The 24,096-nt window shown below is 34.1% G+C and overlaps 1 protein-coding gene across 3 annotated transcripts in view; it reads left to right on the forward strand.

Moving 5' to 3' along the window:
* The window catches only part of STRN (striatin), a 105,823-nt gene that overhangs the window by 56,333 nt on the left and 25,394 nt on the right, over positions 1 to 24,096 (forward strand). For 2 of the 3 annotated variants that reach the window (XM_077843619.1, XM_077843617.1), the window contains exons 7-14: positions 3,546 to 3,681; positions 7,649 to 7,759; positions 9,816 to 9,902; positions 10,348 to 10,491; positions 13,989 to 14,125; positions 20,152 to 20,327; positions 22,238 to 22,285; positions 23,067 to 23,188. In XM_077843619.1, the coding sequence (XP_077699745.1) occupies positions 3,546 to 3,681; positions 7,649 to 7,759; positions 9,816 to 9,902; positions 10,348 to 10,491; positions 13,989 to 14,125; positions 20,152 to 20,327; positions 22,238 to 22,285; positions 23,067 to 23,188 (961 nt within the window). The remainder of the gene's footprint in view (positions 1 to 3,545; positions 3,682 to 7,648; positions 7,760 to 9,815; positions 9,903 to 10,347; positions 10,492 to 13,988; positions 14,126 to 20,151; positions 20,328 to 22,237; positions 22,286 to 23,066; positions 23,189 to 24,096) is intronic. The other variant, XM_077843618.1, reaches the window with a different exon arrangement.

Here is a 24,096-nt window from a genome sequence, read left to right on the forward strand (position 1 = left end):
TTCTTAGGCTATATTATATTAATTTTCATAGGTATAGATTAATAGCTACATACCAAAGGACTTTCCAGCAGTTTAACTCAATGTTGCAATGATTAAGCATGACTTATAAGATTTATTGGAATGCTGTAGAGAGAGAGAATGGCTAAAAATCATATTAAAATATTTATTAAAACAAACAGGTTTTTATTTTTTTAATTTTTTTTAACAAACAGGTTTTAAAACCATTATTTTATTTTATTAATCAAAACAGTTGAGTAGATTCAACTAAGAAAATGCAGAAACATAGAGTATTGTAACTGTCATTTGTGTGTAGCCACATATGCTCTCTTTTCTTGCTCTTTGCCCTCTATTGGAGTTTGATTGTTCATTGGGTTCTGGATCATTTTCCTCCTCTTCATCTCTCCCTTCCATGTAATCAACTTTTTCACCTTATTTTTCTTTACCATCATTGTTTTGCATTCTCACCATAGTATCATTAGTTAAGTGTAATAATGATCTTAACATTATACATGTGTATAAAAAGTGATCAACTTTAAAGTGTTTGAAGGATAATTTCATTAGCAAGATTTATTAGTCTCTATATTCAGATACTTTAAGAGGAATGGGATTAAGAATCATTAACTATTGTTAGTCACAGTCCCATCCCCATTTGTATTATGTTTCTTCTAATGGTTTCAAAGTGGCCATCTATCCCTTTTTTTAATCTTCATGTCACCCTATACAACCTATAAGTATTTTGTGTTTGCCATAATTCTTAAGTTGATTTCTAAACTCATTGGAGGTAGGAGTGGAGTGGAACCTTAGATGTAAGGAAAAGTGATAGGTGTTTATTACAACAAACCCCACCCCTTCCCATTTACTAATTCTATTCTCTGTTGGTAGTCACACTTATCTTCTATACCTAACCATTAAAAACACAGGAGTTTTTGTTTATTTAAGTGGAAGACTTGATAGACAGTGGCCTGCAATTTGCTGTATCTTCATTCATAAGATTATATGGAGGAGAGGAGACCTAGAAACATTTTTTTCCCAAGGAGTTAGTTTTGTGACTTCATACCATATTTAGTAATTAGAATGTGAAAATTACATTCAGACATTCAGTACATCTGTATTTTCCCTGCTCTTTTCATCAGTCATTGAGAACAAGAATTCTCTATTTACAAGATGTTGGTGATGGCCCCTCTAATTCATATCTGGTGTCCTGTCAGGGTCAGGAAAAAGGAGGGGTCAAGCCTTTAGGGTAAAAGAAAACAGATTAGGCAGTATGTTAGTTTGTGGGACAATGAAGGTCATCGTCTTCTGTTGGTATAACTCTTCAGAGATACTTTTCTCTGAAAAAGAGAAAGTATGGCTGCCCAGGGAAAATTAGAAAAAATCTTAGCATATGGTTTACAAAAGAATACACCTTCAGCATGGGGTTTTCTGTACACAGTATGTCAAGCTGGTCTTGCTTTTTTGTTTTAGATTTGCTAGATGGGGATTGGAATATGGAATATGGAATACATAAAAGTATGTCTTGATTTTAGGGAAATATTCTGAATAGTTAAATCAGTTATTCTTGCAGCATTGCTAGATTTCTCCTGTTCAGTTTTTATATATAACAGGACAGTGAGGGCAGCTTTCATCTGCTACACCAGCTTTCTTCTCCTGATAGTGGCTTCCTGGAGTTCTACACTGAGAAGGATTTTTTTTTTTTATTCAAGTTAGTTAACATATAGTGTAGTATTGGTTTCAGGAATAGAATTTAGTGATTCATCACTATGTGTTATATGTAACACAGTGCTCATCTCCAGCAGGTGCCCTTCTTAATGCCCATCATCCATTTAGCACATACTGCTCCCCACCTCCCCGCTGCCTCCTGCAACCCTCAGTTTGTTTTCTGTAGTTTAGAGTCTCTTATGCTTTGCCTCCCTCTTTGTTTTTATCTTCTTTTTCCTTCCCTTCCCCTATGTTCTATCTGTTTTGTTTCTTAAATTCCACAAAGGAGTGAAATCATGTGATATTTGTCTTTCTCCAACTTACTTCCCTTAGCATAATATACTGTAGTCCATCCCTGGTGTTGCAGATGGCAAAATTTCATTTTTTTGATGGCAGAGTAATATTCCATTATATATCTCACATCTTCTTTATCCATTCATCTGTCAATGGACATACTTGGGCTCTTCCATATTTTGGCTATTGTTCATAGTGCTGCTATAAACATTGGGGTGCATGTGCTCCTTCAAATCAGCATTTTTGTATCCTTTGGATAAATACCTTGTAGTGTAGTTGCTGGATTGTAAGTTGGTTCTATTTTTAACTTTTTAAGGATCCTCCATATTGGTTCACTGAGAAGGATTTCTGAGTCTATATCTCATCTTAGATGAAAAGTGCTGTGATTGATTAGGAATAAGCATGAGAACAGGGTCATACAAGTCAGGTATTTGTTACCTCTTATAATGTTTCTAGACTCTATATTCTGTTCTACTGATCACTCTTGAACCCTTATGAATTTAAAACACTTTCAGTAATCCAGCAATGAAGTTTGATCAGATCATGATATTTCCATTTTACATGAAGTGAAGAACCTAAGGCCTTGAGAAGCTGAGATAGTCCATTTTATCAAAAGAAGCTGCAAACCACTCATCCTAATTTCTTTGGACTCCTGGTGTTGGAGGTGATTAAAAAGAAGATAATTCATAAAGAATATTGGCATATAGATCTCAAAAATCGTCTCTGCATGCATTCAGCCTAAATTTCAATCCTCCAACTGGATTTGTGAATCCAGAAATGTTCTTAAGTACATAAAACATAGCAGTACATAAGTACATAAACATAAACTATTTAATAGTACATAGCAGCCAGATGTACTATTAAATCTATAAGTCAAGTCCCACTTGGGAAGATCAGTATTTTAGAAAAATTTGAATATATAGAGAGTTATTGGAGAAAACTGATGCAAGGTTGCAATAGTAGAAATACCAGGGAGATTGTTTTTTTGTTTTTTTTTCCCCCTTCTCTAGCACCGTACTTTCTAACACTTGAGGCTTGCATTTCTGAGTTTGTAGCTTTCGTGATTTTAGATTTTGTAAGGGATAATGTAGTAGAGTTAACATTTATCATGGTTATATTCTGTAAAACTTTTGTATTTTATGAAATGTTTCTCTTTTTGGTTAGATGAGAATGTCTGTACAATAACAGGCTGCATCCAAGAAATGTTAAGATATGGTTGTGGTTCTCAGTACAGTAGTATGTCAGGGACATTTTTTGTTTATCTATAAATACCTTTCTTATATTCCAGTATTTTCAATACATGATTTCATTAGCTTATTTAAAATAAGCCATCATTGAACAAAGTTGAAATTACTACTTTAAAATGTATACTGTATATCTTTTTAAAATGATTATCTGTTTTACATTGAATTAAGTATTATAACAAAAATATATTTTCTCAAGAAGCCAATAATTGGGTTTTCTTATTCAGTGATAAAGGGATACTGTTTTCCTTTATTTAAGTTAATTTCATAAATATCCTAAAATTTTAATTTAGCATGTTTTTTCATTAGATCGTTAGGAAAAAAGCATTGCCTGATAGCAGTGAAGATCGAGATACAAAAGAAGCTCTAAAGGAATTTGACTTCTTGGTTACATCCGAGGAAGGAGACAGTGAGTCTAGAAGTGCAGGCGATGGAACAGAATGGGGTAAGGAAGCATACTGGATCCAGCCAGAGATACTAAGTAAATAAAAGAAGCTAGTATTTTACCAGAAGGGCAACATCTTGAAGAACACTGCAAATTTCTTATAATGTTGAAATTTTGAATATCCTGTGAACCTTTTACTGCTGGTACCTTTTATCCAGGGTATATCTGTGTGTTTGTGTGTGTGTGTGTGTGTGTGTGTGTGTGTATTTAAAGAAAGTTATACAACTAGTTATCTCATATGTATATTTTTTTAATATAAGCAATAAACCATGAAAAGCATTTGAACCCATATACAGACTGTTCTGTTTCCTGCCTAGATAGTAGAACTTGCAAGTCTAGATTGTGGAAATTGAGTATGAGAATGTAATAAAGAATTTTAGAGACTTATCTCTGGCATCTTCTGTGCAAAAGAAGTATAAATTTAAAAATCTGTAGTTAACTCATTCTAGGAAGATTTCATCAGTTTGTGCAAGACATAGAATTCTTTGGTGCAAATTATTGTAAACAAATTTAAAATTTTAAACATCAGGAGGTAAAACAATTATTTTGGGGAAAACTTATACAGCATAGACTATTCTAGAGGTTTGGAAATGAATTGTTATCATTGTGATGAGTTCTTCCAAAGTGATCAGTTCCATCAGGTGTGTGTATATGTAGTGTGAGTGAGGAAGAGGGAGAGATATTAAGAATGAGAGGAAAATTTTCTTTTGAGGTTGAAGAATTCCAGGACTCCCTTAGTTGTGGTTTTATGTACTTTAAAGACAGGTAAGGTTAGAGAATCAGTAACTATTCTAGTTTTTTTTTTTTTAATACTTTATTTTTTATTTATTCCTGAGAGAGAGAGAGGCAGAGACACACAGGCAGAGGGAGAAGCAGACTCCATGGAGTGAGCCCGATGTGGGACTTGATCCCGGGTCTCCAGGATCAGGCCTTGGGCTGAAGGCAGCACTAAACCGCTGAGCCACCAGGGCTGCCCAACTAGTCTAGTTTTAAATTGGGGGCTTTCCTTGGGGTTTTGTTGTCAGGAATTCTTATGATGCCACTTTTCCCTTTTTTTGTGGCAAATTTGAAGGTAATTATTATATGGGATAATTAGTCATTGAGGGATCCCTGGGTGGCGCAGCGGTTTAGCTCCTGCCTTTGGCCCAGGGCGCGATCCTGGAGACCCGGGATCGAATCCCACATCGGGCTCCCGGTGCATGGAGCCTGCTTCTCCCTCTGCCTATGTCTCTGCCTCTCTCTCTCTCTCTCTCTCTCTCTCTGTGTGACTATCATAAATAAATAAAAATTAAAAAAATTAGTCATTGAAGTATATAATGGCTTTATAGCGACTAGTTTTTTTGTTTTTTTTTTACTTGGGAACCAGGGGGAAATTGAAGTCTCTTTTCTGTATTGTTACTACTGAGCTTATATATCAAGTTATTCAGGTATTTTAGGCACCAGTTCTACCAGCATAGCTAGATCCACTGTGGTTCACAGAAGTCTTTCTCTGAGGAATCATACATCTGCATAAATGAAAGTTGGCTTTTTTTCATTGCCAGTCTTATTGCTAGGGTATTTCGATTCATTTCTCTCCAAAGACAGCTGCATTGTTTCTTGTGTCACTTCCTTTGCTTTATAGTGTGAGTCACAGCCCAGGGTATTTTATGATACATGTGTATGTTTTAAGCTAACCTTCTGTGAAGTTACTGGTGAAAACATGAGTGACTGATTAGTCCCACCTTTGAGCTGTTTCCATTTTCAGTAGTTTACTGGGTATTTCTGAGTATGAGTGAATAGAATCTTTCAGTTGACTAGAGGTTTCTTTACCAGGAGTTTAGCCTTACATGTTTTTAGGATTTCATTATTTATATTCAGAAATATTCACTTTTAAGCAATTAATAGAACTAGATTGCAAATCCTGTTTAGTTGAATGGACATTTAAACCGTATAAAGTGCTTTATTGATTTCTCCCCACCCTCTTAAAAAAAGGAGTGAACATACCTAGGTAAAGAATGTTGTTATTTCTGAAAAGTAAATAGATTTTACCACACATCTTCCATGATCTTCCATTACTATTGCTGTGAGTCCAGTGAAGATTACAATAAGGCTTACCTTTTAATTTAAAAAACTGAAGACATTGTAGGATTCAAAAGCTACCCAGTTTAAGTTATTACGTGATTGATGAAATATTAACAATTTTAATTGTTAGATCTTTCTGGGAAATTAGAGACTTTTTATTATTGATAGATTATATAGTTAGAGCCCTAAAAATATTGAGTTTTAAAATTTATTGTATTTAATCTATTCAGAGGCCCAATTAAGGTTTTTAAACTGCAGATTGAAATTTAACTTGTTAAAAATAGATTCCTGTTTATTCTGTTTCATTTTGGTTTATTCCAGTCATTTAACAAATTTTGCTCAAGTGCTTTCTGTGTGCCAAGTCATTTGGTGAAGATCCCTACCCCTGTGGTCCATATAGTCTACTAAGAGAATATAAACATAAGTGATAGAGCATGTCAGAAGGTGTTAGATGCTTTGGAAAATAGAAAAAGTAGAACAGAGTAAGGGGGATAGAGAGTGCTGGGGTCAGGGTGAAGTGGAGGAGACAGATTACAATTTAAAATTGTAATGGGGTAGGTCCAATTTAGAGGGTAACATTTGAACAAAACATTCAAAGTTGATTGGTGGTTTAGCAGTATGGTTTCTATGGAAGGAATATTCAGGCAAAAGAAAGCCACAGCAAATGGCCCCAAGATAGCAGCAGCTTTGATATGCTTGAGGAATTTAAGGATCATCAGAATGGCTGGAACAGAGTGATTCCAAAGGGAATATGGTAAAAAATGACTAAATCATGTAGGACTTTAGAACACAGGTGAGATGGGGAACCACTGGAGGAATTTGAGCGGAAGGGTGACTGATCTCTTTTATTTTAAAGCATCATTCTGGCTTTTTTGAGAATAGATTACCTAGAGCACCATGTTGACAATAGTATTGGTGTGAAGAGAGAGGGGACAATTATTGTAGTAATTCTAGCAAGAGACAGAATAACTAGAGAAGTAGTACATGTGCTAAGTAGATTCTGGATATATTTGGAAGGTAGAAAAAACAGTATTTTCTGAAATATTTGATGTGAAGTATGAAAGGGAGATTTTTCGGTCTGAGCAAATGCAACAATGATGAAACATACTGGGTTTGGAAGATTAGGAATTTGATTTTACATGTTTAATTTGAGATAATCTGTTAGACTTTCTAATGGAAATGTAGAGTAGGCAGTTGGATATATGATTCTGGAGTTCAAGTGAGAGTTCTGAGCTAATACATTACATAGTATATAAATAATTTTGTACTAAGTATAAAATATATAACTCATTCTTTAAATTTTCTTCTATAATAGTGAAAATTATTGATTGAATTTATCTACTATCTACTAGAAGCTCAGTTTCCTACTTAAGAATTTGTAAATTAACAAATCACTTACATTGCTTTAAATTTTGAATGAAGATTGATTAATAAGTATACACAGTGCTATTTATAAGGACTGTAAAAAAAATCATTAGTTGAACACATGCCAAAAATATAAAAATTTTAAAGTGAAAAGGTTATTGAAGACTTCTATAATCTCTTAATAATAACCTCTCATTACATAAATTTTTTGTGAGTTAATCCTAATTGAATTCAGAAAATGAGGGTTTTCTTCTAGAGTTTTTGGGCTTAATTTATTAAAAGTCACACAGATCTTCTAGGATTATTTTTTCTATGTTTCTTTCAGGAGAAATTTATTATTACCTGGGAAATTGAATTGATTGTCATTTCTTAGATACTAGATTTTGTATGATTTACACATCTAAGGAATAAGCAATAACTTTTTAAAATTAGTGATACAATGAAGAAAATGGTTATGTCATTCATTGACATAACAGTGAATTGATTTATGGTGTTCAATATTTTATTTAAAAAGGCTGTTTCTTTTGTTTCACTTATTTAGAAAAGGAAGACCAGTGTCTCGTGCCTGAAGCCTGGAATGTGGACCAGGGAGTAATTACCAAACTCAAGGAACAATACAAAAAGGAGAGAAAGGGGAAAAAGGGGGTGAAGAGTAAGTGGAAAACATTGTATCTGTAAATCATAAATCTTGCCTCTTTTACATCCCCCAATTTTTTTTTTTCAATGTTTTCCTAAAACCACTTACTCTTTTTCTTTTCTGCTCCTGATCTCTTTCCTTTTCATCTGCTCTCAGGGGTTGAAATTAAATGGTTAGCTATTTGAGTATGACCTTAAAAAAATAAAATAACTATGCATATGATTATGAATCTTAATATATCCCAATAATACATCTAGAGCCTCATGAGAGTTGGGACTTTATATTCAAAACATAGTACTAATTTCATTTTCAAAGTGTATATGCTTAATTACCACAATGATTTTTCATTCTTGATAATTTTAAATCTGATTTAGTATGACCCTCTGGCAATCCACCAAAATTATTGCACTGCATATACTTTTAGGACCTAGAGCTAGAAAGTTAATTTCTACCCCTGAATATTCTGTGTTCATAACACACAGTTTATTTGCTCTCACCACTATATGCTATACAGGGCACAAGAGTCAAATACACAACTTTTAAGAGTATTTATTTTGTAATTTAAAAATTTTGGTGAATTTCATTTATAGTAATATTACCAATTAGCCTTTTTCTTTTTGGTAAGATGTTTACTATATAAAAAATGGGAGCTAAAATGAAATTGCTAGCCCTGTGAATCATATATACATATGTAACTCATTATACAAATTATTAGGTTTAGCAGTAGAGCTAATTAAGTATTAAAGTAGAAATACAGAGGCTTTCAAGCATCCCTGAAAACCCATCTAAAACACCTTTTTAGGAGAGCAAGGCTAAACTATACTTCCTTGTGTTTCTACTTTCATTGACACTATGAACATGGGTCTCCCTTTTGTGGCAAGAGGAATTGCATCCTTTGAGATGTTAAAGTAGTATAAAGTAAGATTAATAAAATCCACTTTAGTGAAATATATATTTAAAAGTTGGAAAAAGTAGTGTAGTCATTACTGATAAACTTTTAAATCTTTATTTAAAATATCTTAGGTGTTACAAGTATTTAGCTTGAATGGATAAAAAGTCAGTGACTAGTTTTGATTTTATCATTATACCAACTATTAAATAACTGAGAGATGATGTTATTTGATGTCTCCTCAATATAAATTAAATCACGAGAAAGATTAATATTAAATTATAAGAGCATTTTGTATCTTTTATCCAAATGTATGAACAAAAAATTTAATCTTAGCAAACCGTAATGAGACATGCTTTATTAGGATTTTTCAGAGCCATGGCAAAACCAGTTCCACTGAAATTTTAATGCAAATATCATAAATGAGAAAATATTTTAAATTTCAGATTGGCTTAAAGTTGGTATTTCTTCATGTCTTTATGCTACAATAATGAATGTCTTCAAATGTTAAACATCTCTCAATTGGAAGGGTATCTAGGTCTTATGTAGAATCCATCTACTATTATATTATTCAGTTCTTGTCAAATATCAAGGCATTGCTGTAGTTAGAATTTAGCACCTAAGATCTAAAATGGCACCATTTGACTGGAACAGTATTCCTACTAATGGAAGCTATTGGATTTTCTCAATTTGGGGATTATGATCAGTATGCAGGCAAATAGCATATAGTTTTTTTGGATAAGGAAGAAAATTGACTTCAAGGAGAGAATTTTAAATTGTTTCATTGTGGATAGAGGGACTGCAGAGTGAGGCGCAGCACATCTTGGTCATCGTTATCAGTTCATGTTGTCTTAATAAAACAGTGATCTGGGAATAGGTGAACACATGATAGAAACAGAACTGAAGCAGTGCTTTGACTTGTTACATGAAGCATGGATTTATAAATCACCATAAATATTTTTAATTGAATTAAAAATTATTCTGGAAAAGTTTGAGTCCTTTTGATATGGTCTAGTAGAAATATTTCCAGTCAGATTGTGTACTTCAATCATACTGTCTTGAAATATATTTTTAGGTATTAGTTAAAATTGCTTAAAAGTAGTTGTATTCTTTGCTGGTATAGGAAAAAACCATAATGGACTATGGGTAAGATTTTCCCATTCTTAATTAAACTTGTAACAGGAAAAACTACCGAAGATCTGTTTCAGCCTCTATCCTATATAAAACAGTCAAAACAGGGATGTGGGAGAATGAAGAATCAAAGCTCAGGTAAGTAATCAGTAGGGCATGAGACTTCACCTCGGGTACCATAGCTTCAGGATGTAAGGCAATGAAGGCAACTTAAACAAACAGAAAGGGATGTTATTGTTTAATTCAGTACACTGTAGCTTCACAATCTGTGGTATCTGCATTTAGAGCAGTATACAGGGATAATAGAATAATATTTTTAATGGTCCAAATTGCACATGAACATTGTTTTTCATGCAAATAGCAGTATTATTCCATTAGCTTAATTTTTAAAACATATGTAAAACATAATTCTTCTCAAGAAATAAACTTAAAATAATTTGAAAACTTGGAAAATACTTTTTAATATGGTAGGGTAGTTTTAAAGGTGAATGTAGGAAGATGTTAATAAGATATGTGGCACCATTTTGATGCAGTTGGATAATTCTATCCTTTTTTGTTCTCTTCCTCCCTTTTTTTGGGTTAGGGCCCAATAGGTCAAAACTACAAGATATGCTTGCTAATTTGAGAGATGTTGATGAACTTCCCTCATTGCAGCCATCTGTGGGTTCACCTTCCAGACCCACGAGCTCCAGGCTTCCTGAACATGAGATAAATAGGGCAGATGAAGGTAAGTATGTAAGACCTCTCGGGGTGCCTAGGTGGCTTCATTCAGTTAAGTGTCTGACTCTTGATTTCAGCTCAGGTCGTGATCTCAGGATTGTGAGATTGAGCCTAGTGTGGAACCTGGTTGGGATTCTCTCTTTCTCTCCCTCTGCCTCTCCCCACCATCTCTCTCTGTCTCTCTCCTTCTCCTCTTTAAAAAAAAAAAAAAAAAAAAAAGACACTGAGCACAAAAAGTACAGGGATATACATATCTAAGTTCAGGATATACGTATCTAAGAAAAGAATTTTATTTTACAAATGTTTGATCTACATAGCATTCCCAAATGTAGCCTTTCTTATGTTCAAGGGGGTTTGATTCCAACTTCAATCTTTTAGACTTGAAAAGTGTGTAAACTTAAAGACCAACTCTAAATTCTAGTTTAGAATATGCCCTGGCTCCACAGAAGCCATGTATTGGTATACATAGGCTGTTTTATTGATCCCATTGCAACAATGAGAAAATTAAGGCTGTAAATAGTAGTAAATGTTTACCCTGAGACTCATATAAATATTTTCAAATGTTTTATTTAAGTAGTTTGTCACTGATAAATGAGAAAGGGAAAAAAGACACCTGAAAGTCTAGTCACATTTTCTGTTTTCTGTTTTTACTTTGTTCCCTTTCAATCCCTATCTAAATGAGTATACATATATATATATATTTTACAAAGTTACAATTCCCAGATAGAATAATACTATTTTGTTTTATTCACTTAACATCAAACCACAAAAATAAATTATATAATTTATTATATAATTTCATAATTATAACTTTAAGACTACATATTATATTTTACACTTGACACTTGACCATTTCCTTTTTAGAAATTTAGGTTCCTAGGTTTTCATAGCACCATCTTATGGTATATAAATACAGGTCTTTCTTTAATTTTTTATTTTTATTTTTTTAAGATTTTTAATTTATTTATTCATAGAGATGCAGAGAGAGAGAGAGAGAGAGGCAGAGACACAGGCAGAGGGAGAAGCAGGCTCCATGCAGAGAGCCTGACGTGGGACTTGATCCAGGGTCTCCAGGATCACGCCCTGGGCTGCAGGCAGTGCTAAACCGCTGCGCCACCGGGGCTGCCCCAGTTCTTTCTTTTAGATACAAGTTCTGATTTATCTATTTGTAAATATATAAAATGTTTATATTTAGGAATTGATTTTAATATATATTTACATAAGCTAAAAATCTAGTATGACATAAAATAATCTTAATAAATATTTTTCAAAACCTATTTTTAAAAATTGTCTTGAATTGAAATACTGTAGTTATTTGCAGTGAACATATCTGTTCAAGTTATTAATGTTGAACAAAATAGCCAGGGAAAAGCCACAGAAAAATCTTAAATGTTTTTCTTTCTTGGTTTTTAAATTAAACTACATTTTAGAGAGACATAAACCAATAGAACCTTGATGGAGAGACTTATGATTGGAGTAAATTTTAAATGAACTTTTTGACCATGACATGGTTAGTTATTTGTTAGAGTTAATTATAGTATACTTGGAATTTATTACTTATACATTTAATAACAAAGACATGTACATTACACCTCTATAGTTTTTTTATTTTTATTTTTTACACCTCTATAGTTTAAATGTACAATTTCTTCGATGTAGACATGTCTTTTGAATTAAAGATGTGAAGTCATGGGCCTCATTAGTTAGGTATGTTTTGTTCATTAGGAGATACATTCACTTCTCACTGTCAATGTGAGAATTTTAATCAGTTTCATTTATTCTAAGATCATGTCTAGATAAGGAGAAAAGTTCGTTCTTTTATTCTGATAACTCCCGAAGAGTTTATCAGAGACTTCATCTGACAGAATTCTAATAATAGAGGCAGACTAAGTACTATATACTAAATGACAGATGTGCAAAAGTATTACATAAGCCACAGAAAGTGCCCTTGATAGATATTTAAGAACCTTAAAACTGAGGAGTTGAATATCTAACTTACTGTCTATAACGTTGGTCCTAAGCTTTCCTCCTCAGTGAAAGGTTTTCAGCATCAAAAAAGTAGGCAAGAAATATATTGTGTATTTAATTGTCCATGACTGATGCTTCTTGGTTTCCAGTTTGATTTCAGAAAAAAACATCTATAGCTCATATATGCTATAAATGTTTATTACTTTTTGTTTTAATAATTCAGAAGACAGAGAGCCATACTTAAGAGGTACAGTTCAGTAATTTTGTAAAAGCTAATTAGAGCTAATGTTTAGATACCAGATAAAATGTCATGTGTAGTCTTAAGTTCTAAGGCATCTTAGATCTAGATCAATCAAGTGAGTTCTGCTCATTGTTGCCCTCTTTCTGGCCTTCACATCTACTGGCTTTTAGGCAGTGGTGCATGGTAGAAGGAGTTGCTGTCTTCTTTTGTTTTCAGGTTTTACTTGGTCATTTTTAGAGCATTCTTTAAATTAGCCCAAACATTGTACATGCTCACATCCCATGAATCTTAGTCTTTTTTTTTTTTTTTTAAAGAATCATTTTTATTTCTTGCCTGAACAAAGTTGTCTGGAAATAGGAGAAATGAAAACAAACAAACAAAACACCTGGCTGAAGACCCAGCCTCCTAGTCTCATGTGGGTCATTTGGTTGAAATTTTGGCATTAAAATTAATTAAAATTAAAACTTAGACAATCCTCCTTTTCAGTAGTAAATGTTAGAGTTGTTCAGTTGTCTTACCATTGCCTAAGTCAAGAAGCAGAACATTACCAGGGCCCTGGAAGTCCTGCCTGTGCTTCAGATCACTGCTCCTTCCTTGGTCTCCAGACATAATCCTGACTTCTAACACCAGCATTAATTTTACCTCATATAGGCATATTTTACAGTTGTAACCACTTTCATTTGAAATTTTATGTATTCCTTTAGGTTATAGAATTAAACAGTTTTATTTTGAATGAGACCAGCAGTGTTCAGATATATATGTTTAATAATTGAAAGAAATAATTTGAGTAATTAACAAGAACTATCAAATGAGGAAAAGCCTTTTTTTGTGAGAAAGAAAGGACAATGATCTATTTGATTTGTTTCATGTACTTTTCTAATTAGATGATACTTTTAGTTATGGTTAAGATATGGAAAAGGCAGCCAGTTCTGGGGTGCCTAGCGTGGCTAAATCAGTTAAGCACCCTACTCTTGATTTCTGCTCAGGTCAAGATCTCAGGGTCATGGAATCAAGTCCCAGAGTTGGGCTTCTCACTCAGCGGGGAGTCTTTTTCTCCCTCTGCCCCTGCCCCTACTAATGCACACATGTTCTCTCTCTCTCTCAAATAAATAAATAGAATCTATTTAAAAAAACCCAAACAGCTAGTTCTTCAGGGTTTTCTGCTCACTGAATTTTGTCTAAGAGCATTTAACAGTAATCAAATGTAGATATACCCCTTAAGAGACTAATTGTTTACACTTTAGAAGTTTTTTTTTTTTTTTTTTTTTAATGTTTCTTTTGTCTTTCCCCTTCAGTGGAAGCATTGACTTTTCCTCCTTCTTCTGGGAAGTCCTTCATCATGGGAGCAGATGAAGCCCTTGAAAGTGAACTGGGCCTTGGAGAATTGGCAGGCCTTACAGTGGCCAATGAAGCAGACTCACTAACTTATGATGTGAGTCGTGGTTTTATTTTTGTTGCTCTTTTCTCATTTCTTAAAAATAAAAAGTTTTAAGAAAAAGACAGTAGTAAAACTTCTTCACAAGTATAGAATTTGGTTCCATTTTAATTGCAAACTTTGAAAATATAAAAATATTATAAATGATCGTATTTTTCACATTGCTTAGAGATTAAAATTATTTGCCTAGATCCATAAGTCATTATAGCTTGTTTATTGGTTTTAGATACAGCAAAGAATTCGTTTTCTATTACCAAGTTTGGGTTTTGTGTTTAAGGCTACCAACATAGATGTTTCTTCTTTAGTATATTATCAATGAATACCCTGCCTACAAATGACTTAAGCTATTGTTATAGGCAGGGATGTCTAGAGGGTTCTTTTCAGATATTAAGGCAGACCCATCAATGATTTGGACCAAAATTGAAATCTTGATGCCTTTATGCATGCATTTACTTAATCCCCAATGCAGTTGTTTATAAATACATTGATAATTGTTAATGACAGTAAATTGTCAGAAAAACAGTTGCTTATTTTATAAAGTGTTTACAATCTGTCTTATCTCCATTAAAATCCTCTCACTTTGATACTTCATTATCTTTGTTGGAGAACACAGTATAGCTCTTGCCATATAGGATGTATAGGATGGATGCTTAAGCAGACTGTGGATATGAGAAGGAAGTACTCCAAAGAGCAACTTCACTACTCACTCCTCTTCCTGTAAATCAAAAATTTACTCTTAGACAATCCTCCTTTTCAGGAGTAAGTTCATTAGTAAGTCTTTGGGTTCTCCCTCCAAAAATAGCTCTTTTTGCTAAGTTCATTAGTAAGTCTTTGGGTTCTCCCTCCAAAAATAGCTAAAATCCATAGTTGGGTTTTTGTTTTGTTTTGTTTTTGTTTTTAAACCTCCCATCAACTCCAATTCTTCTTCACCTGGAACTATAACAACCTAATTTAAATGGTCTCATTTCCACATATATGATATATCCTTTTAAAAAAGTATTTCTGTTTTTAATATCTTTACATTTTATGTCTGTGTATATAAAAACAGTTGACTTTTGTTTTTTTATCAAATCTTTTACAACTTTTTTATTTGGAGCACTGAGGCCATTTCTTTTTAAAGTAATTCTTGATATATTTAGATTTAAGTCCATCATCTATTTGTGCTACCTATTCTGTGTTCCTTTTTCTTCTATTTTTGCCTATATTCAGATTATTTTTAATTCTTCACCCGCACCCATTATTTGGAGATTATGTACTCTTTCATTACTCTTTTTTATTGTTATTCTAGAGATTACCACACACATTCTTATCAAAATTTTAATGCAAAGACCTTTAAGTCTTTTAACTACTTAAACTCCTACCCTGGGACGCCTGGGTGGCTCAAGGGTTGAGCATCTGCCTTTGGCTCAGGTCATGATTCTGGGGTCCTGGGATTGAGTCTCACATCAAGCTCTCCGCAGGGAGTGTACTACTTTCTCTGCCAATATTTCTGCCTCTCTCTCTGTCTCTGATGAATAAGTAAATAAAATCTTTTAAAAAAAGGAAAAAAAAAAGCCTCCTACCCTGAATATATATCATTCTTGTTATGTATTTTCTCTAGACATTTATCTCCTACAAGGTAATGTTTTGTACATTCAGTATTCAGTTAGGATTATCCACTTTACATTACTCATTTTGCTTTATTCTATTCCCCCCTGCACATCTGATTATCCATCTGGGGTCACTTTTCTTTTACTCTAAGAACAGTTAATATTTCTCTTTGGTAAAAGTCTGCTGGTGCCCAGTTTCTTCAGTTTCTTGTTTTATTACATTGTCTATATTTCGCCTGAGTGGGTTAACTATTACATCTGGTATTAAATTCCAGTTGGCAAGGGTTTTTTTGTTTTGTTTCATTTTTAAGCACTCTAAATATATAATTTCATCTTTTTCCACCGTTGTTTTCTGCTAAAATCAGTCATTTCTATTATTGGACATTGAGTGGTAGTCTGATTTTTTTTTCTCTGACTGATAATCTCCCTATGTCTTGAATGTCAGCTGCAGCTTAGTTTTCTTTTTATTTAACCTTGAAGTTCTTAGACCTCCCTGGCTTAATATATTTTTATCAATTTTGTGTGAAATTCTCAGCCATTTATCTTCAAATATTGCTTTTGCACTTCTTTCTCTCTCTTTTCCTTCTGGAACTCTCTATTGTTGGGTCTTCCTTTTTTCTTTTTCTTTTATAAGATTTTATTTATTTATTCATGAGAGAGAGGCAGAGACACAGGCAGAGGGAGAAGCAGGCTCCCTGCGGGGAGCCCAGTGTGAGACTTGATCTTGGAACCCTGGGATCAGCTCAACTGCTGAATCACCCAGGCATCCCTAAATCTTTCTATATCCTCTCTCCAACTCCCTCTCGGATATTTTCCATCTTTTGTTTTTCATACTTTAGTCTAGATGTTTTTATGACCCATCTTCTGGTTCGCTAATTCTCTCTTCAGTTATGCATATCTGTAATTAAACCCATCTATTAGGTCTTACACTGTTTGCTTCTAGAATTCTTTTTTTAACTGTTTATAGATTTCTTCCAAAATTTACAAGGTTGTCTTTTTTCTTCTTGAACGCAGTAATTATGATTATGTTTCTGCTCATTTTCATTTATGCTGTATTATCCTGCATATGCATATCCTACACATGCATTGTTTATGTCCAGATAACTATACTTGAAAAGTTGTCTGTAGCAATAACTTCTGGCCTAGAGTGATATCTTCCCTCAGGGAGCATATTTTAATTTGCTTCTCTCGTATCTGTAGCCACTAGAAATCTGGATCATCTCATTCCATTTTCAGTTTTTCAGATAATATAAAGCTGATCTGTAGTCTTTGTAGGGCTTGTATTCTTTTTTTTCCTTTTTTTAAATAAATTTATTTTTTATTGGTGTTCAATTTGCTAACATACATAGAATAATAACACCCAGTGCTCATCCCCTCAAGTGCCCCCCTCAGTGCTCGTCACCCAGTCACCCCCACCTCCTGCCCACCTCCCCTTCCACCACCTGTAGTTCGTTTCCCAGAGTTAGGAGTCTCTCATGTTCTGTCTCCCTTTCTGATATTTCCCACTCATTTTTTCTCCCTTCCCCTTTATTCCCTTTCACTATTTTTTATGTTCCGCAAATGAATGAGCCCATATAATGTTTGTCCTTCTCCGATTGACTTATTTCACTCAGCATAATACCCTCCAGTTCCATCCACGTCGAAGCAAATGGTGGGAATTTGTCGTTTCTAATGGCTGAGTAATATTCCGTTGTATACATAGAGCACATCTTCTTTATCCATTCCTCTTTCGATGGACACCGAGGCTCCTTCCACAGTTTGGCTATCGTGGACATTGCTGCTATATAAACATCGGGGTGCAGGTGTCCCGGCGTTTCATTGCATCTGTATCTTTGGGGTAAATCCCCAGCAGTGCAATGGCTGGATCGTAGGGCAGATCTATTTTTAACTCTTTGAGGAACCTCCACACAGTTTTCCAGAGTGGCTGCACCAGTTCACATTCCCACCAACAGTGTAGGAGGGTTCCCCTTTCTCCGCATCCTCTCCAACATTTGTCGTTTCCTGTCTTATTAATTTTCCCCATTCTCACTGGTGTGAGGTGGTATCTCATTGTGGTTTTGATTTGTATTTCCCTGATGGCAAGTGATGCGGAGCATTTTCTCATGTGCTTGTTGGCCATGTCTGTCTTCCTCTGTGAGATTTCTATTCATGTCTTTTGTAGGGATTGTATTCTTATAGTTAACTCTTCTATCTAGAATGCAGCCCTTTGAACTTAAAACCTAAAAAGCCAGAAGGTTCATCAAGCCCCACTTTCTTGGCAGGCATTGAACACCAGTTTGTATCTCCTTGCACTGCACAACTGTCAGAAGCACAGCTTTACCTCTCAGCCATCCCTATGGAATCACTAAACACATTTGGGGAAAAATAAGTCCAAATATTAGGCTTTCTAGAATTCTGTCTTCCCTTGGATTATGGTCTGCTTTTTCTTCACTATCTTGCTGGTTTTGATTTAAAAATTTTTAGCTCTGCTTTTTTACTTGTCCTCAAGTGCATACTTGATCCTAATGATCTAGTCGATCATAGCTAGAAGCAGATGTTTCTGTTAGATAACTTGTGTTCTCTCTATACTAACCCCACAAAGATTTAGTTCAATATGTTATTGGAACTCGGTCATGTCTCTAGAGAAATGTCATTTTTTTTTTAACATATCTGAGTTAAAAAAACTTAGTGTTATATCTGCACTTCTGAAAGTAGTCTCTAGTTCTAATAAACTTGTAATCTATTGCTGTGTGACAAACTGCACCACTTGTAAAACAACATTTTTTATAATTTCTGGAGGGTCAGCAGTCTGGGATAGCTTAGCTGTGTGGTTCTGGTCTCTCATAGAGACCAGACAGTCCAAGACAGTCAACATGTAGGCAAGGATTGCAGTCTTCAATGAAGACTTGACTTGGGGAAGATCTGCCTCCAAGCTCACTCATGTGGTTGTTGGAAGGCCTTGGTTCCTTCCTGATATTGGCTTGAGACTAGTTCCACACCACATGGGCCTCTGTGGGTTCCTCAGCATGGCAAACTGGCTTCCTCCAGTGTCAGCAAGAACACTTAAGATGCAAAGTTTTTGCTCTATGTTATTGGTCACAGAGTAATCCTATGATGTAGAAGGGGACTCCACAGGACATAAATATGAGGAGCTAGGGCTAGTTGAGGACCATCTTAGTGGCTGTCTACTACATTAAGGCATTCAGAAAGAATAGAATTGTCTTTATACATGAAAACCTTTCAGCTCTTTAATAAGAGCAGACAAGAGTCAACTTAGTTGCCTGCCCGGTCCCCCCTACCCCCACAAGGATAACCAGCCCCAATTCTTACAGTAGTTCCTTGCATCCTCTGTTTTGTCTTTTTACTGCCCCAATTGTGACATGCTCTATCCAAATTTTTCTGCGAAGTTTTAAACTTCTGGGTCCTAAGTTATAGTTTATATTAAGAATGTAATCTCTGAAGCCAGACCGCTTGGATTTGAATTCTGACTCCTCCACTTACTAGAGGACAAGTCACTTAACTTCTCCTTTCCTTATATGTCTAGTCTATAAAGTGGGAATAATGTTAATTCCTTCATAGTTGTTGTGACAGTTAAGTGAGTTAATGCATGTTAAGTTTTTGAAAAATATACAAAATAATGAATAGTGCTTAAAATAGCAGCTATTATTAGTATCATTGTTTTTGTCATTGTAAGTATGGTAATATTTCTCTAGTGTTAACAGTATTTGCCCTACTCTTACTTAAACCTAGCATAATTGTTAGTTGCAAAGTTTGAAGAGTTCATATGTGGTGCTAGTGTAAAGTTAAGCATGAACTTCTTTGGCTTTACCATTAGTTGGAAATGAAAAAAAAAAGTTGGAATGAGAAAAAATGCATTATTTTAGTTGTTGGATTGAAGTTTTTATGGAGAAAAGCAACATGACATGTTCTACTAGTGGAATCTATTGTTTTGTAACATCTGATAGTTTCTTACAGCGTTAACATTTTATGTTTCCAGTTTATAAATCTTGTTCCAATTTCATGAGGAAAATTTGGGTCTTTGTAGAAAGTATTGAAAATCTCAGAAGTATGATTGTATTCTATAATGTTAACAGGTTTAAAGGTAACTTAGTTTTTCAGCTCTGATCACAGATTAGATTCTATTCTATAATTTAGGTTGAAATCTTATCTTTTTTTTAAGTCATCCCAGTGAAGATCTATTTTATGTTATTTTCTTTCAATGTTGAATTGTTACCTGTTTTCTTGTTACAGGATTCATATTTCTTCAAAGAAAAGCACTGTTGGCATATTAATTTTGTCTATTGATTTGATTATATACATTTAGAAATTATATTGTTTTGAAAGTTGCAAAACGTGATGATTTAATGACAAATCAGCAAGAATTAATGTTGAAATATACTTTTTTTCCTGTCCTGAACTAAATGTATGGGTATATTTCTTTTGTTTCTTTAATAGATAGCAAATAATAAAGATGCATTGAGGAAGACGTGGAACCCTAAGTTTACATTACGAAGTCACTTTGATGGCATTCGAGCCCTTGCTTTCCACCCCATTGAGCCTGTTTTGATAACAGCATCAGAGGATCACACATTAAAAATGTGGAATTTGCAGAAAACAGCCCCAGCCAAAAAGTGAGAATATTCTATTTTAACTGTATTTGAGTATTTTAATTATTAGTTTTTCAGCAGAAAAATGCTCAAATTATTTGCTATTAAATTTCTCAAGTATCTCTTCTAGTTCTTTCTTCTTTACCTTGTCACATAATTAGAATTTTTTCCCTCATACTCACAATCTGATATTAGGTTGGAAAACTGACACTGAGAGAGAGATGGTATTATCTGATAGTTTCCCAGAGCTTCTGAATGCTGTTTACAATCCTTATACAGTGTTTTAAATGGTTGTCATATTTGTGGAGTCCCTTATCTGTACTGAAGATTTCTACTGTTATAAAGAGGTGTAGGCATGTTCAGAATCCTCAAACCCCACCCCAGTACCATCCTATTGTTTATTAGGTTTGAGCTTAGGGTGTGGAAGGGAAGGAAGGCTGATTGAGAGAGGTGAGGGACTTCTCTTTGGTTTTGTCTTTTTGCCTTGATCCCATTAGGTACTTTTCATACCCACAAAAGGTATAGTTGGAATGGCAGCATTGTTGCTGTCACTTATCTGCCAGCTCTTGGCTTGGTCCCTTTGTTCCTCTGTAAGCATGAACAGACATGGGTTGGTATAGACGCTTTTATCAGTCACCAAACTAGTCTTAGCCCCACTTGCTGGGGTGCTTACAGGGAGTCCCTGTTCTTGTGTCCTTGAATCTGGTGGTCTAGAACCCAGCATGTGCCCACAAGGGCCTTTCTCCAGTGTCAGACAGTTTTATTATTAGAAGAGTAGAAATAAATGTGAACTGGAGGAGATTATGGAAGTTTTATTACTGATAGAGGATAGCTGTTGCTGAATTTGAGAGATCAGTGACATTCCCGCTGTGAGTCATCTGTAGACTAGATAAAATACTTGATTTCTTGATTTATCCCTCCTCTTCAGATAGCTCAACCAGATCTTGCGGACACCAAGAGAATCCTTTTTGGATCAGAGATCTTCAGCAGAGAAAAATTATTTCTTAGTTATAAATTGTGCCTTTTGTCTTTCTATTTCTCTGGTTACAGTGTGCATCTCATTAGATCAGAGAATGTGAATGCCTCGTATATTCTTGACTAAAACTTAGAAAAATATTGAAACAAGTTTCTTGCTGGTGATAGCTTAGTAATAATACCTTCACATGGTCTGTGACATTAACAGACATTAACATGGTCTGTTTACCTTGAGCTTAACATTTTGGAAATGCTTGAGGAGAGAAAGCATATGCCTATAAAAAGCTTCAATACAATATAAGAGATGGTAAATAGTTGACTTTAAATCCAGTTTCAATTTACAGTCATGGCCAGTATTAGGCAATGTAGAGTATCAATACATTCAGTGTTCTGAATACTGAATAAACTGATGACTGGGACAATTTATCCAAGTATCAAAGACAGTCATATTAGCATTGATGGAAATGCAAAGAAATTAAAGTACCATTTATTGAAATCCTACTGTGTGCATGGTTCTGTCCTAGGCTGTTTTACTTACAGAATTTCATTTAATCCTGTATTTGATATTATCCCAGTTTTTCTGTTTTGTTTTAAATAGAGAGGAATCTGAAGTTTCAAAAGAATAGATAATTTGCCTAGAGTTAGCCAGTTATTTGAATCCAGAAATTTTTCTCAAAGCCCATGCTGTTTTCTGAGTGTGGTTCTCTCAAATAGTCAAATAGACTATGACAATGCTAAGAGCACTATAATCAGGTATTATTACTAAACAAGGATTTTGTTTCTTAAGGCCACAGAAATATGTGATTGGTGTCAGGTAAACTTTCCTAAGTGTCCTAGGTTGAGAATGGTATATTACTACAGTGTTGGTATTTCTAAAGGCAATTTTGCAGCATATATTCATTAATACTGTTTACTACTGAAACTTGGAGTGGTAAAAGTCCTCTCTCTCTCTGATTTAGGAGTACTTCTCTTGATGTGGAACCTATTTATACATTCAGGGCTCATAAGTAAGTATGTGCTTTTTCTCTGTTTTAAGTCAGCATCACTGTATATCAGCCTGATTATTTTCTTTCACTTGAGTATTTATGTTACGTATTTTTTGTATTTAGTAGCATTTTTGTTTGGTTTTGTTTGTTTTTTTTTCTGGCAAATGTAAAAGAAACTGGCAGATAATGCAATGTTAAAAACAACTTTATTCCTACCAGAGATCCTTGCTGAAATTAGATTTTATTTGGATGATGTTTAAAATGTTACATATCTTGTGCTTAAAATATGTTGATGCAATAAGGTTTATATATTAAAAATCCTGACCTTTTTTTCCCTTAAAAATAATCTAGGTAAAAATATGAAGAATTTTTAAATGATAATATTGCATGCTTTTCCTATTTTCATGTAAGCTTAAGAAATACACTAACTCACTTGATTTAGCACAGAGATTGGCATGTTTTTCATATAAAGGGTCAGATAGTAAATACTTTTTCAGCTTTGTAGGCCATATATTTTCTGTTGTATATTCTTGTTTTTAGCTTAGTTTAATTACCCCTTAAAAAATGTAAAAACCATTCTTAGCTTGAGATCTGTATAAAAACTGCCTGCCTTTGGCCCACAGGCTATAGTTTGCCAATCTCTGGTTTAGCAGAAGAAAAAAAATGAGCAATGCTTTTATAGTATTTTTATTTATTGTAAAAAGCAGAAAAATAGCCATATGAATAATTAAGCATTCTTATTTCTAACAAGTCCTATTATCAGATTGATTTTTGGGAATAGAAATTGATTTTTATCTCCCAGAGGTCCAGTGCTTTGTGTGGTAATGAGCAGCAATGGTGAGCAGTGTTACAGTGGTGGTACTGATGGACTGATCCAGGGCTGGAATACCACCAACCCCAACATTGATCCCTATGACTCTTATGGTAGGTGTTTCCCCGAAGATATGAAAGAATAAATTGTTTTCTTTTTACACATTTTCCATAGCATATACAAGGATAAAATGAGATATTTTTAAAAGTAAATTGGTAAAAGAGAATAAGGTCTTTATTTTGTTAAAAAGGATTCTTGCATTTAGGAATCAATTTGATATATAATGCTAAAAGAAAAAAAAATGTTATTCCCGAAAAAGCAGTTTCTACCCCTCCCCTCCAAAGTTTTATTGATTGGAAATGCTGGCTTGATTGACAATTGTTTTTTTCATTTTATAGGCATCTGTACACTATTTGATAGATTATTACTAATCTGTAATCATGTTTCATTCCTATTCTTGACAAATAACTGAAGGAAAATGAATGTTGGAATCTCTTCTTGATCAATTATTGGAGTGTGTAGAGGTTAATGATGTCATGGTTTAAACTCCATGACACCAAAATACTTGAAAAGCCTTAAAAAGTAAGAAGTGCCCCCTTTTTTAGTCTTGGGAACAGTACCATGAAACATAAATCCACATTATAATCTATCACTATATGTTACCATTAATTAATTCTCTTGCAAAAACTGTCTAGGAATTGACTATTTTGGCTTCCTCTTATGTTCTTTCTTAAATTCTAGAATGAAGTGTAGTGTCATATATGTCCTAAAACCATATTTATTTTCATTTTCACTTTAGATTAATTTTACTACCAAACCTAAGAAATTCAATAAAAAAATTTTCCCAACATTTATTTAATAAGCAGTTAACATATCTTTTGTGAAAGATAAACCCCCTTTGTGATTTTCCTTACTTCCTTTATTTCTCTGTCAAGAGGATCAGTTGTCTTCATTCTGTCCCAGGCCAACCAGTTCTTCCCCTTTTGCTCTTGACCTCATTCTCTCTTGTTTCTGGTGAGAC

Source organism: Canis aureus, chromosome 12 (genome assembly GCF_053574225.1).
Source record: "Canis aureus isolate CA01 chromosome 12, VMU_Caureus_v.1.0, whole genome shotgun sequence".
Taxonomy (NCBI): Eukaryota; Metazoa; Chordata; class Mammalia; order Carnivora; family Canidae; genus Canis; species Canis aureus.